The 14,819-nt window shown below is 44.7% G+C and overlaps 1 protein-coding gene across 11 annotated transcripts in view; it reads right to left on the bottom strand.

The window, feature by feature from the left end:
- The window catches only part of VPS13D (vacuolar protein sorting 13 homolog D), a 216,958-nt gene extending 206,641 nt beyond the window's left edge, over positions 1-10,317 (bottom strand). For 7 of the 11 annotated variants that reach the window (XM_016149454.2, XM_016149446.2, XM_016149452.2 and 4 more), the window contains exons 1-3: positions 10,217-10,317; positions 7,111-7,283; positions 2,006-2,083 (exon numbers count right to left, since the gene is read on the bottom strand). In XM_016149454.2, coding sequence (XP_016004940.2) covers positions 2,006-2,083; positions 7,111-7,207 — 175 coding nt within the window. In that variant the 5' untranslated portion in view covers positions 7,208-7,283; positions 10,217-10,317. Of the gene's footprint in view, positions 1-2,005; positions 2,084-7,110; positions 7,284-7,566; positions 8,587-8,962; positions 9,434-9,598; positions 9,933-10,216 lie in introns of those variants that run through there. The other 4 variants (XM_016149450.2, XM_016149447.2, XM_016149448.2 and 1 more) reach the window with 4 other exon arrangements.
- Between the last annotated feature and the right edge of the window lie 4,502 nt (positions 10,318-14,819).

Raw genomic sequence — 14,819 nt, 5'->3', positions numbered from 1 at the left:
CTCTTCCCCAACTGGACTACATCTTAAACTTCCATGGCACTCGCACAAGCCCTGGGCACAAAATTCATTTCCTGTTTATTATTAACTGACTGGTCGATAAATACGTACCAGGAGTCATCACACTTACACTACGCTCAGTCTCAAACATACTAACCAAAACTAAGGTCAGGGTGCAGGGGCGCTTTACAATTCTTCACAGGCCCGCGGGTTCACAGGCGCGCGTGCTCACGGGAACGCGGGTTCACGGGCGCGCGGGCTCACGGGAACGCGGGCTCAGGGGCGCGCGGGCTCACGGGAACGCGGGCGCACGGGCTCACGGGAAGGCTAAAGAGCCTCTTAGCATAGTGATTCCCATTTCCCAAGTTCTACCATTTCTAGCCAAGCCTCGTGGATCAAAAGACTTCTTTAAATTTAATTAATTAGATGCAGGTCGCCACTAAGGAATAATGTATAAGAACACTTTAACTGTCCTAATGGCTCCCTCGAAGATCCGCACAGCCCACCTAATCTACTTCTGAAACACGGGTTATCAGAGAATGATCGGTTCCCTCAGACATCTAAAATTAAAGTCGAATTGATCTGTTATATTTAAGATAAAAGGCTTTCATTAACAACAGTATCTCTAATGACAACACCAGGTGGTCAACTGTGTAATCCAGTAACAAATTAATTTTATGATAATGAAAAAAACTGTAATTTGGATTTTATCTAGAAAAATTAAAATAAGTTTTTTATATTTCATAAAGTTCATATTGTAACAATATGCTAATTTTCACAGCAAGGTATTTTTAAATTTATTGGGGTAAAACTGGTTAATAACATTATATAAAGAATTTTAACAATAATTAGTACAATTCTAACCAAAATTAATTGGGAAGGAATACATAATATCCTAATAATTCATGACTGCAAATATAACTTTTGTTAAGTTTCCTTTAACTTTTTCAGAACAAGCATAAAAAGGATCATTTTTGCAAAAATATTAGAAAGCGTCATCAATTTTTCCTAAGAGCCTCTCTTAATCCTTTGATTCTCAGAAAAATAACTCTTTTGAAAGTACCCAGTGTCGTCATTCTTGAGAGCATCTTTCAGATTGTAACTTGTCAGTGCCTTTGCTTGCAATTTTGACAATTTATCCATCATCTGAATTGATTTAAAGAAAACCTAAATCTTTTGCAAGATTCTATTCTATTTCACCTAGCAACTGATTTGCATTCTACCTGCATTTTACTGTAATATGACTACCCAAAAATAAGGAAAAGTTTGACAACAACAGGCTACTGTTGTGTGACAAGGGATGCCTGAATAGTGACTTATTTTATAATTTTAAAAGTGGTCATTCGATACAGAACACTTTTATTCCAAGACAATTCTTGCTTCCTTACCATACCTAGTAACTGCAGAACTCCTAGGTAATTACGAACATCTATTGAGTGTGCCAGGTACTGTCCTACGTAATTTTAATGTATCAACTCAGATATTCCTCTCAACAATCCCATGATGTAGGAACTATTATTATCCCATCTAAAGGATGAGGAAGCACATACAGAGTGGTTAGGGAACTCACCGAAGGTCACACAGCCAGAAAATGGCAGATGCAGAATATAACCCAGGCATACTGTTCCAGAGCCCACTTTCATTCAATAGAGTAAACCTTCTCTCAGTAATATTTATAATGAATTTCCTGAACATAAGAACTCTATCTAGAAACTCTCACACTTTAGTAAATGTTAAGAATCAACTGAGGTGCTTATTAAAAATGTAGGTTCAATGACACATCCTTGGAGTTTCTGATTTAGTAGGTCTGGGAACCTGACTTCCCCACCACCGCCCCAAGGTCATCCTGATCCTATTGGCCTAGAGACCACACTTTCAGACAGAGCTAAACTCTGCACTTCCTACCCTGCCTCGCCCTGGTCAGGGAGAGCCAAACTCAAGGGCCCTCCGTTTTCATCTCCCAAACCTGTACACTCAAGACTGCCTCCTCCTCCTTCGTTCCACATACCAGCTTTGACTTCGAATGGTAATTCCAGTTCTTTCAAGGCATCTTTCTTTAATGGCAAGTTTTCTAATTCAACAGCACCTAAAAAATACAAACATCATGAAATGTTTAGCCGACAAATGCAGGAGGTGCCTACCGTGTGCAAATCATTGAAGGTTAAAGGGAAAACTTTACATCTAGACCCAGGCTATAAGAAGCCGTGGGTAGAGCTACCACGAGCCTGTGTGCTGCATCTACGCTAATTTCCTGTCCATCTCATTCTGACATGTAAATGACAAAGTTTACCAACAGATGAAGGATTTAGGCAGAGACCGAACTTTTTCTATAATGAGCCAGATAGCAAAAATTGCAGGCTTCAGGGTGCCTGTTGTACATTCTCCTTTTGTTTTTGTTTTTTCACAAGCCCTTAAAAATGTAAAAGCTATTCTCAGCCCATGGGTGGGATTTGGCCAGCCGGCCAGTTTGCAGAGCCCTAGTTTGGGTGTTCACCAGAGGACCACTACCGCTCGAATCGCCTGGGATGGAATGGAATGCTGGCTCCCGGGTCCCTGCCCAGGCATTTGTAGGGCTGAAAAACAGAAATCTGCAATTTTTAGCGAGCTCCTCCTACCCAGGCAGCCACACTCCCAGAAATGGACGTACTGCACACAATATCTGAGCGCCCGTGAAGAGTTTTTTAAAAAGCTGGTCATCAAAAGGAATTCTACTCTCTCTTCGGGGCAGACCGGCTCCACGTGTTCCCCTCGGCACCTCCACTTACAGGTGTAATAACCAGGCAGAACCGTCTCTGAAGGTCCTTTTCAGACTCGGCTTTTAGGATGATTGAAACCCAAAGCAGCGGAAAGGAACAGTTGAGAGGGTGCAGCTAGAGCTCTCTAGCTCTAAGGCAGTCATTCATTCACACATGCACACCGATCCCTACCCTGTTCTAGACACTGCGAATGTAAAAAGAGAAGGCAGGGTCCCCATCCTCGAGGAGCTCGGGAGACAGCCATGGTTCCACAAAACTGTTGGCACCACTCAAGGCAATTTCTGAGCCACTTAAATCTGTCTGAGATACATATTTTCAAGAATGAGGCGTATAGACAACCGCCACCCCGCACCATTAACTGGTGAGAGAACCCACGAGAAAGCAGGCAAGCCTTTTCCTCCAGACAAACTGAAACGAGAAATTTGATTATTTTTCCCTTTAAATGACTGTTCAGGACTTGTTCATGACTGGCTTCTAAAGAAATATTCCAATCTAGCAATTTGGCAGATTCTGAGCAAATGCAGCCAACTCATTTTTTAAACTTTTGTGGGTACGTGTGTCCACACAGGGGATCCACAGAATTAAGACTAACCAAAAGGAGAAGTTAACAACCCCAGAGAGCCAAGAAACAGCCCTGTTTCCACATTTGGGGAGAAAATGATCATAAGGGGAAAAAAATCATGAACCATATTCCTTAGCGGTTGAATGACTTAACGGGAGGAAAATATATCATTTCTTCTTCTTTTGAAGAGTAACATTTGCAATTTGAATCACTTGCCCTATTTTTTGATACCCAAATTTATCACAAAGGCAGACGGCCCAAGCTTTCCTTGGCTGCTGTACAGCTTAGGGAAGTGGAAGGAATTGTAGGCAATCCACAACATGAAAAATTAAAGAGGCTGGAGCACAGAGAGTGAAGGAGGTGGCCTGGAAAGGAGAGCAAACACAGGAGGGCCGGCGGCCTCAGCGATAACGAAGAACTCCAGCAGAACAGGAGCAGCCACGGTTCAGGACAGAAGGCCTCCCCCTTCCCCATCCACTCAAAGATGCACCCCACTGGCCCTGCTGGGAAAGGCCCCTCCAAGGAGCCAGGCCCTAAAGCACCCAGCATAGGTGAGCCTTTATATATGATAATATTGTTCACTTATTTCCAGGTGGATAATTTGCAGGCTTACTCATGGACATCTCTCTCAGCCAAAACTCCTCATCTCAGGTTAGCAAGAAACGTAGTCACCAGGACTGAAGTGAACACAGAGGATCATTTTCAGGGATCACTAATGACTACGGACGCCTCTTCCCCCGACTCATCTAAAGGGCCGAACTGCAGTTCCAAGTTTATGAAAAGAAAACGGAGGGAAATCTAAATTTTGGGGTTACAGATATACAGATGTGCCCACAGCCCAAAGTTGGAACTCCTTGACATGGCACCACCGGCAGCCGCTACCTTCTGAGCCCGAACATGCCCTGCAAGCTTTCGGCCTTCTGCCTCTGCTCACATACTTCATTCTACCTGGACTGTGGTGACCCGCCCTGCACCCCTATCGAAATCCTACTAAGACCCCCTCAAAAGGTACCTCCATAACAGCTTCCCCAAAGTCCTACCGACAGGTGGAAGGGCTCCCTCCTGTGGACCCCACTGCATTATGCCTAGATCTCTAGTACAACGGTTTAATACATACTGCCTGGATTTCTGTGTGATTTCATCTCCGCAACAGGTTAGCAGCCAGCTCTCCAAGGGCACAGGCTAGAGAGGTGGGCGTGGAACAGCAGCAGTAATAGTAATAATAATGACAGTAACAGTAGCATTTAATGCGATGTCACTATGTGCCCAGCAAGCACCGTGTTTGCATTATCTCATTTAATCCTCACAACAATATGAGGAATTACTACTATCTGCTTCACTTTCGAGATAAAAAAATGAGACTTAGAGGACAGTTTGCTTAAAACTCAGAGAGCTGGTAAGTGGTAGTGCTCTAGTTCACGCCAGGTCTATCTGATCCCAGGTAGCAAGAGGGACAGAGGGTGAAGAGGAGGCTTAAGTAACTTGTCCACAAAGGGCTTTGAAGCGGTGACGCCACCGGGGTTAGACCCTATTCCTGAGCTTCCACCATCTCCCCTTTTTCTATGACTCCATAACACAGAGCCTTACCCAAAGCAGGTGCTCAGTGAGTGTCTGATGAAGGTATGAACGAGTGAGGCCTTATACAAGAGCGATCTCTGTTCTTCAACCACTCGTACGCTAACTTCGCATTTTTATTACTCTTTGCATGTGCGCACAATCTACCTGTCAAGTCCAACCCACCAGGCAATCCTGTCAATGATCGTGACGATCACGGGTCAGCTACCACTGACTGAGGGCCCACTGTACGCCAAGAACTTGGTCTTCGCTTAATGGGTTCAGTTCAGAACCTCATGAGGTAGTTAACATTATTTCCGATTTGCAGAAAGGGAGACCGAAGCATGAAAATTTGAGTAATTTGCACAGGTTACTGGTAAATGCAAAAACAAGGATTCACACCCAGTCTGGCTACAAAACCCACACTCTTAACCACTATTTCAGTCTCCCTTGCATTTCTCAAAGCATCTAGAACAGTAAACATTTGCAGACAGATCGAGTAACATTCTTATTCCTATCTAATACCCTCCACCCCCAAATACTGCTTAACTACATCATCGAGATCAACAAAAAGTGTCAACTCCTTTACAAAGCCATTCTCAGTACACCGTGACACCCTCATAATCCTCTGGCCAAGCACTGTGATGTGCTTTGGATCCATAAGGATGGGGCCACCATACTAACACTAGCCACGAAAGAAAAAGCATCTTTCTATTCTTCAGAGAAACATCCTTAAATTTCACAGGTTCGTTTAAAGCCAGAGAATATTTTTTAAAGGAAATAAGCATAAAAAAGCTTAAAGAATCAGCAAGATACATGCCATTGTGGCTGCAAGACATACTCTGTCTAAAACTGCTGAGATGAGAACTCTGTTATTGGTATACACTCCATGATACGTCAGATACCACGAATTTCTCTCTATTCACTTCACCAGCAAACACCCTCTTACCGGGCCACTCTCGAGAGCCGCTCTTTTATTAGCAAGGCTGTGGTTTACACTTCTCTTCCTAGGCCCTGTTACCTGCCCTGTTCAACCTGGTTAGCTTCACAGTGTGTATGAGAACTTCAATAAGGGACCAAAGAGGTGAACTTGACGCAACAATGGCACTCTGAACACATCCCCTCCCCTGACAGCTGGTCACTTTCACTTTGCACTGAGCAGCTCCCTTGTAAGGACAAGGGGAAAAGCAGGAGACTAAGGAAGAACCCACTTCTGTTTCCAGTGAGGGGACAGGAGAGGGAGGGGTGACTGTGACAGCTTCCCACAGCCTGTCGCTGCCATAATCATTTTACTGGTTTGGTTCAGATGGATCAGAAAAACCTGGACAGCCACACTTTTGGCAACAGGGAACCCACTGGCACCCAACCCTCTGACTACACTGCATGCTGTATCATGGCTGTTTCCAGCAGCCAGTCACATGATGATCCGTCCTGGTCCTCTCGCCAAACTCAGGCTCCCAGGAAGCTGAGGTTTCCAGTCGTGCTGGACTATGACTCTGCTACATGCCTGCAGACTGACTTTATCTCCTTTCTCCAGAATTGTTAAAGGGTTCCATTTTGAGCTGAGCAAAGAGAAGTTAAAACAAGGAGAGGAGAAAAACGCAGTTTTCCAATCCCCACACCAAATCACTGGGCTGCATTTACCAACTATAGGCTTATAAAGGATAAAATGTCTCAAGTTTTTGGTACTTAACTAAGCAAGACAAGACCTAAGAAATTCTGTTGAAGACTTCACAGTAATATATTTTAAAACTTCTACTGCATGTACTATATGCTAGCAAGAGAGGAGCTTCCAATGTTACTCCATCTGATCCTTACAGTAACCCTGGGGAGGCATTTTCTAAAGTAACTGAGGCTCCAAATTTCAATGACTTATTTGCATAGCTAATAAGTAACACAATAGGATTTGAAGCCAATGACATTGTCACTCCATCATGGCTGCTGCCTCCGTAAGGCTTCATAAAGCTAAAAAATTAACTGGGGTGAAGAACAGTCACCAGTAGTATAACTGTTTTTAATATTTAATAATTCCAAAAAATCTCCAGCAGTGTAGCCACACACTTCGGTTATCTTTTAATGTAACAAGCATCATATGTAACAACATATTTCCCTTTACACATATTTAGCACAAAGCCATCTGGGTATCATGTTTTATTATTCTCAATACAACAGAAAGAATATAGAAAATAGAAATGCCATCTGCAAAAGCATACTTTACCAAAAAGAGACATAGGTACTCACCTTTCAGAAGCGCCACAGAGAGCTGGTCAGTGTTCAGGTTATTGACGTATTTCCCCAGGTAGGTATTGAGAACCCAGGCTACAAGCCCTTCCAACATGACTATAACCTCAAGACCAGGTGTTTAAAAATCATGGATCATTCCTTATTTCTCTCTCTCATGGTCACAGAAGAATCTACGCGAGGAAAAAAAAAAAGGAAATCAACAGAAAAAAACAGATGATTCTCTAAGCTAATTTCCTACTCTATTTTCTGAGGGTGGGCAAATGCCAAGCACAGATTTAAGAAAAGCTGGAGTGGGAAGCACTTTAAGTTGCCCTGTTAGTAAACCAATACATCTTCATTTTGATGCAGCTGTAAGAACAGTCACTTACAAATTTACCAAATATTACCTGCAATTCAAAGTTCTTGTCTTTTTAACGTAACTGATCATTAAACTGCTTGCTTTTAATGACTCACCTTGAGACTAGTCTGTCCTGATCACAGGCTCTCATCCACGTGTGATTTGGCAATGTCTAGAGGCATTTATGATTATCACGACTAGGAAGTTGCTACTGGTACTTTGTGGGTAAAGATCATGGAAGTTGCTAAACATTCTACAGTGCACAAGACAGCTCCCCACAGCAAAGAATTATCCAGCCTAGTATGTAACCGTGCCAAGATGGAGAAACCCTGTCCCAGATTAAGTCAAAATGCCCTAAGAGATTGTACGAGTGAACTTCATATTCTGCAATGATCCTCTTTAAGCCTTCCCTGATTCAATTTTGCAAATTCGTTCAGAGGGATCATTTGAAAAATAGTATAAATGGAAAAGAGAAGGCAGCGATTCATCACTGTTCTTAAATGTCCTAGCGCTGCATTACTGGTACCTGGGCACCAGATGATGCTGATACAATGAGCTACCTCAGTAATTACAAACGCCAGAAATCCTCTGGTTCCAGCTACAGTGTTTAGATTCAGTACTGAATTCTGCTACCTAGTATAATAACTGGTGTTTATTAGTCTCACAAGAAATACAAAGATTCTTTTTAGTAGTACAAAAAGTTAACCTGAGGGGACTTGAGACACAAAAGTTTAAATGGGTCCCGAGATCACTCAGCTCATAGGTCTCAATTAGAACTGTAAGCCCTGAATCTTGCTGTGAGCCAAGCAAGTCAGACACTAGCCCACCACACTGGCCACTCCAGATTTGCTATGCATCACACTTGGAACCAGCCTTTCCAGCATCCTTTCCAAGCATCTGCCCCTCCTCCAGAGATTCATCTTAGTGCCGGGAGACACACTTATCCCAACTGAAAGTCGCCCACACCCAGCGAAGACCCAAAACATCAGGCCCTGTAAGAGTTAACTCCAACTCCAGGAAAGACTAATTTTTTTTGTCAACAGTGGCTTGCACTGCCAGATAAGATTAACTTTTATTTGTCAACGAAGACAGTAAAAGTAAATAATCAACAGCATTGGTGAAATATTAATTTCTTTGCAAAGATTTTAAAGCTACATTTTGTATAAAATTAGGAATTTGCTAGAGATTATTGGCTACATTTAAAAAGGTTACAAGAACAAATTTTTAAAAATAAGAAATGTTTAAGAATCCGAGTAAATGAAACATTTCTTTATTTTAACTTAAAACAAGTAAATCCGTGAAAACAAAACATGAACCTGACTAATCTAGTCTTATTATGCAGGCTCTAAACACACTTAGGCAAAGTGCCAAAGTCAGGGCACTCTTTACTTTTGAAGTTACTGTCCTTAATGCCAATAAACTCTCTGAAGTACCCACTACAAACGCTCTCCCAGTAAAAGAGAAACAAACAAGTGTTAGTTTGTACACAAGATCAGGTCCTACTCTACTCACCCTGCAGGTAGAAGAACGCAAAGCAGATGAAAAGAAGATGGGGTGAGTAGCACTGTAAAATATCCTGGTCAGGAAAATGAGTCCCAAGCCAGAAAGCATAAGCTCTGCTAAGCATCTAGACCAGGCTTGAGGCCACTTCACAGAATCCGATGACAGGATGGGCCGCCAGACTGGCCAGAATCCCAAAGTGTTTACACTCTGGTCCATTAGGGCTACGAGGCAGCTGCACAGAACTAACACCCAGCGGGCCTCCCCTAATCGGTGGGGCAGGTGACACTGGGGATCAGTGCTCAGCCCACGGGCGGACAAAGCCCCGGGCATGACCTTGAGCCAGGCCCCTCCCACAGGGGGCGGCCAGAGCCGGGAGTAGGAAGGACTGGCAACTGGACCCCGACGCCCCTCCCAGAGGCGGCTCCGGCTTAGAGCAGCCCGCGCCCGGGAGCTCGGAGACAGGGGGCCAGGGTCGGGAGGGTGTCAGGGCCAGGGTCCCACAGGAACGAGACTGCCCATTAGGCGAGGCTCCCACAGCCCTCCCACCACCCGCTCTGTTCGCAGAACCCTTAGCTCCGCTCCAAGAAACGGAGACTCCACCTTCCAGATTAAAGCCTGGAGGGAACCGCGCCGGGGGTCCCATATCTGAGAGGAGGGGATCGAGCAGGGCGGGACCCCTGGGAGCAAGGGGTAAAGACTGGTTTGAAGCCTGATGTCCCATCGCAGAGCATGACCCCAGAAGGCCGGTGAAGGGGGTGGTTAAGACACTTTGGAGAACTGACTGTCGCCCCATTCCCGCGTGTGAGGTTGCGGGCTCCCACACTGGGATCCCGCATGAGACCAAGGTGGGGAAGGGATGTGGGCTGACACCCCCCAATCCCAGAGTGCCATGCTGCCAGGACCCTGGAAATGGTGGATGGGGCATCGGGATCGGACGCCCCAGGACACGGACGCCGGGGTCCCGGGAGGCTCAGGCACCCCGAGCCTGTGGCTGGGGTGCCTGCGGGAGCTCGGACGCAGAGGTCTCCGTGAGACTGGCAGTCTTGGGGCCGTCGGAGGCTCCGACGCCCCAGGGTTCCCCCGAGGAGTTCAGACGACCAGAGGGCCTGACACTGGGGTCCCGGGCTCCCGGCGCCGCGCTCCCCGCCGCCGGGCCGACGCCCAGGTCTGAAGCGGAGCCAGAACGGCCTACCGCCGGCCCAGGCCGCCCCTGCGGCCCCCAGCCCGGCCTGCCGCCAGGCGCCGCCCCGTCTCGGCCGGTACCTGTCGGTGTCCCGGGCCGCCAGCCCAGCCCGGCGCTGCGCGGTGCTTCCTCCCCGCCGCTCCTCAATGGCGCTGCCAGGGGCGCTGTGGCCCGCCCAGGCCCGACCAATGGAGCGCGCGACGCGCCGGCGCCTGGCCAGCCGAGCGCCGAGTCACCGAGCGACCGCGGAGGCGTCCGGCGCTGGGGCACCGCCTCTGCCGGGGAGGGCGGGGCCACCGCGGGTCTGGCGCAGACAGTGTCGGAGCCCAGGAATCCAGAGCAAAAAGAATGTAGGACTCTACAGAATGGATTTTATGGGTGCCATGACAGTAATGTCAACCGACACATAATGGGGCCGCCTTTAGGGTGTGATCGGAATGCCCCAAACCACAGAAAACGTCAGCGGTAGATAAGCCCCGACTGCAGGAGCCGATAAGCATAAGGATTCCAGCCCTAAAAGGACGGTATATGATGAACACCTCCGACTGACCGAGAGCATCACAGACAGGTTTACTGAGAGCCGAAGACTCTGACCTTCTGCCCTAGTAGTTTCTGGCTTGGAAACAATCTTGCGCCACCAATCGAAAGAGCTTGCTTTGGAGTCGCTGAGAACTTTCAGCCCTTCCGTAGACTGTACGTCCCCTCTCGGTGCGCTGTGTGTTAACCTGCGTGCAGACCTGATTGGTTTATCTGAGAAGGTTCCACTCAATAAACCTGGCGTTGTGAAAAGACACAAACGCATCCAAGGGTGTCACTTCGATAGCCTCTCTCCTTGCTCCAGACAATGGCATTCTTCCTTGCACAATGTTCTGCCTTCCATCTAGCCCAGTTTTTATGCTCTAGGCAGTTCCCTGCTTAGCAGCCACAGGAGTCTGTTAAAAATAGAATTCAGAGTATGCCACTTCCCTCCTTAAAACGGCTTCCCCATCATATTTAAAACCCACCTCTTTACAAAGCTGACACCAAGATCCGCTTGGATTTGGTCCATTCCTATTCCTGCCACTCTTTTCTTGGCCCACCCTGCCCCCCGGAATCCTTCTGTTCCCGCCTGGGGACCTTTCATTTGCCATTATCTCTACTTAGGACGCCTTTTCCGTTACACCACTGGTGTCCAAGAGAAATACAATGCAAGCCACATAGTGATTTTAAATTTACTCAGTTGGTGCATTTTTCTAAAAAGGAAAAAGGGAAAAAAAGTGGAATTAATAGTGTATTTTATTTAATCCAGTATGTCCTAAATATTATCATCTCAACCTATAGCCAACAAAAAAAAATTGAGATATTTTAGGGTTTTTTATAGTTAGTTTTGAAATCTGGTGTGTATTTTACACTTACGGCATGTCTCAATTCAAACTAGCCACATTTCAAGTGCTCAGTAGACTTATTACATAGCTCGGGACTACAGAGCAGCTCTGGAGAGTCATAAAACCAACTCTTTTTTGCTTCAAATGTTCTACCTCCGAGAGGATCTAAAGTTCCCCTCATCTATTACCTTATTGTATTTTCTTTACGGAAGTTAATGCAATCTGAGATTATCTTATTCGTTTACACGTTATCTTTATCCACCTTAAAAGTCTTCTAAGAGCAGAGGTTTTATCCTTTTTACAAAAGTTTCTTCAGCACCTAGATAGATGTTGCTTAGCACAGAAAAGCCACAATAAAGCTGCTATGAATGAATGAATGAAAGGACGAACGAACGAATGAACACTTCATCTTACATTATTGCCAGAAGGGCAGGAAGAACACTTCAGGCTCGTAAAAAACGTCAGAAAATGCCAGGCATAGGACAGCAAAGTTGCAATCATATATTTACCATCATCATTATCAGCCCTCATAATGCTAAGCCAATGAAGGTGACTGCAGGTTGACTCACTCCTAAGCCAGACCTGGGTTCCTCAGAGATGGAATCAACCTATCAGAATCTCAGTTCTGGGTTCTTTCAAGGGCTGAGGTTTTGATTTAAAATCCCTGGACTCCATAGACAGAAAGCAGAGGAAAGCAGCCCATCAGAGCTGAAGGACCTCAGAGTCTATATCTTTGAGTACAGACAGACACCTAGCTGTACCTGGGGATTTTATTTAAAAGACAGGTGCCAGGACACCATATATTCAACCAGGATCACTGAAAGTGTTTGTGTCTTCAGTTTCTTATCAATTTAAAATACATTTACCATCCAGCTCTCCTACCCCAAGGTATTTACCAGAGAGAAATGAAAGCACTCGCATATGCAAAGATTTTACAAAAATGTTCATAGCAGCTCTATTTATAATAGCCAAAAACAGGAAATAATCAAGATGTCCATCAACAGGAGAATGCATAAACAGATTACGATCTATCCGTACAAATAAATACTACTCAACAATAAAAAGGAACAAACAACTGATACAGGCACCATCTGGAAAACACTCCAAAGTATTAGCTTTGTGGGAAAAAAAAAAGTCAGACCATGAAAGACCACATACTGTGATGATTCCATTTCTATGACAGCCCAGAAGAGAGCAAACTCAAAGAGCATACACGAGCAGCTCAGCGGTGACCCACAGGGTGAGGGGGAGTGAGGGAGGGCATTGCCTAGGAAAAGATCACAGGGGAACATTTCTGGGTCATGGGACTGTTCTATATCTGGATTGTGGTGATTACCAGGCTGTATACAGTCATCAGAATTCATTGAAATTGATAAATTGTGTTTTCTGTAAATTATTCCCCATTAAAGCTGATATTTAAAAAATATCCATCCCCATGGGGCTGCATGAGGAGAGAGCAGTCCCTTAATTACCACCCACACTAGACCCTGAGATGTATGTTGATTCAGGAGGGACAATTTTTCTGAGACAGGCAGATTTGAGGAACCCCGCTCAGTACTTTCCTCCCTTTCCTAATGGGGTTCTCCCCACCTGGCGAGGTGTGTATTATTACACTCCAGAATCATCTAGACCAGAGTGGTGCAGACAGGCTGCCCAAGCTGCTGCAGAAATGTTTCTTTTGGCCCACATGATGCTTTCGAATAATTTATATTAGTTTCATTTTAAAAGCTGAAATTTACGTGTGAAAATCTGCATTTGGAGCTTCTTTGGAAAAATCAGAAGATTTGGTGACTGTGGAACTCCTACAGCCACACTTTCTATGTTTATATTCAGTCATTCACCATTTATTGAGCACCTACTATGTGCCTGGCACTGTTCTAACCACTTGGGGCTACATCACTGAGCAAAATAGACAAAGCTCTGTCCTATTAGAGCTTATATTCTGTCGAGAAGAATAGACAGTAAGCAATAACTATAACAGACATGTAATACAATATTTGAGGTGACTATAAGAGCTCCATGGGGGGCGGAATATCAGGGGAGGGGAAGTTGGAATTTTTATTATAAGTTAATTTAATCAGATCTTAAAGGTATTTAGTTTTCCACAGAAGTGCTGTCCAATAAAAATCTAATACAAGCATAAAGCTGGGGGAAAAAAAGAAAAAAGAAAAAATATATAATGCAAGCCATACACAATTGTATATTTTCTAGCAGCCACGTTAAAAAGAGTAAAAAGAAACAGGTGAAATTAATGGTAATGTTTTATTTAACCTAACATTTTGGTGATCCAAAATATTATTTTAATGTGTAGTCAAAATAAAAATTATTTTTATAGGTCCAGAATAAGGACCTATAAAAAGCCTGGACAGGGTTGGTACTTCACCCAGAGGGCAAAAGCCAGACCACAGCCCAAGAACCGGCTGCTCTTCTTACAAATGGAGATTCTGAATCACTGTTCCAGGGCTAAAGACATAGAACACATTGGGCCAAATTCTTTACTTAACTGGGAATTTGGTTTCATGAATAAATCCACACTACTAGCTTTACTTGTGATTGGTTTCTTTCTCCTAAAGCTTGAGGGCAAACAACAACAAAAAAATCAGATTAATCAAGATTTTCAAACTGAATAACACATTTCACATATAAATTATCTATCATCTATCTCTCTAATCTACCTACCTACCTACCTACCTGAGAGACTTAGAAGTAGGTCTACACTCTACCTAAACCTGAACTGGAAATGAGGCAGACTGGACAAAACATTCAGACTTCTTCTCTTTTCAAAGAGATTGTGTACCAGAGTTTACAAATTGTGTACAAGAGTTTGCTTAAAGTGATGTGATTTCTCCCAGAGGGTTATGGGTAGCCCTGGCAATGAGAAATTATCTAGAGCACTGGTGCAAACACTGTCCAGAGGGGTATCCCAGACAACCCGTTCGGATGTAAGTAGAAAACACTAGGACACAATTCTCTTATGAAAATGAGTGTGTGTACGTGTGTGTGATTTTAGTTTAAAGTAAAATGTAAAAAATAAAAATTCATATCGACACTTGCAAAAAAGAACAAAAAAAATGGAGAGTCTGAGCTCCAGAGAGGGACAATGGCAGCTCCAAGTTCACACAGCAGGTCATTGCTTTAGGTCTGCCCCACACGACCTCTCAGCCCCAACCTCCTCACTTTCAGGATGCAGACCTGCTAGCTGGTTTCTGAATATGGAGCTCCACATGGGCTGAGAAGTCCCAAAGAGAGAGAGAGAGAGAGGGAGCCTCATTCTCCCTTCAACCCACGCTTGGTGACTTGCTCAAGAAATTCTAAGGAA

The sequence above is a fragment of the Rousettus aegyptiacus genome, unplaced genomic scaffold, assembly GCF_014176215.1.
Source record: "Rousettus aegyptiacus isolate mRouAeg1 unplaced genomic scaffold, mRouAeg1.p scaffold_m13_p_1, whole genome shotgun sequence".
Classification (NCBI taxonomy): Eukaryota; Metazoa; Chordata; class Mammalia; order Chiroptera; family Pteropodidae; genus Rousettus; species Rousettus aegyptiacus.
Note: the sequence above shows the minus strand (reverse complement) of the source record. Positions and strands in the feature narration are given on the sequence as shown.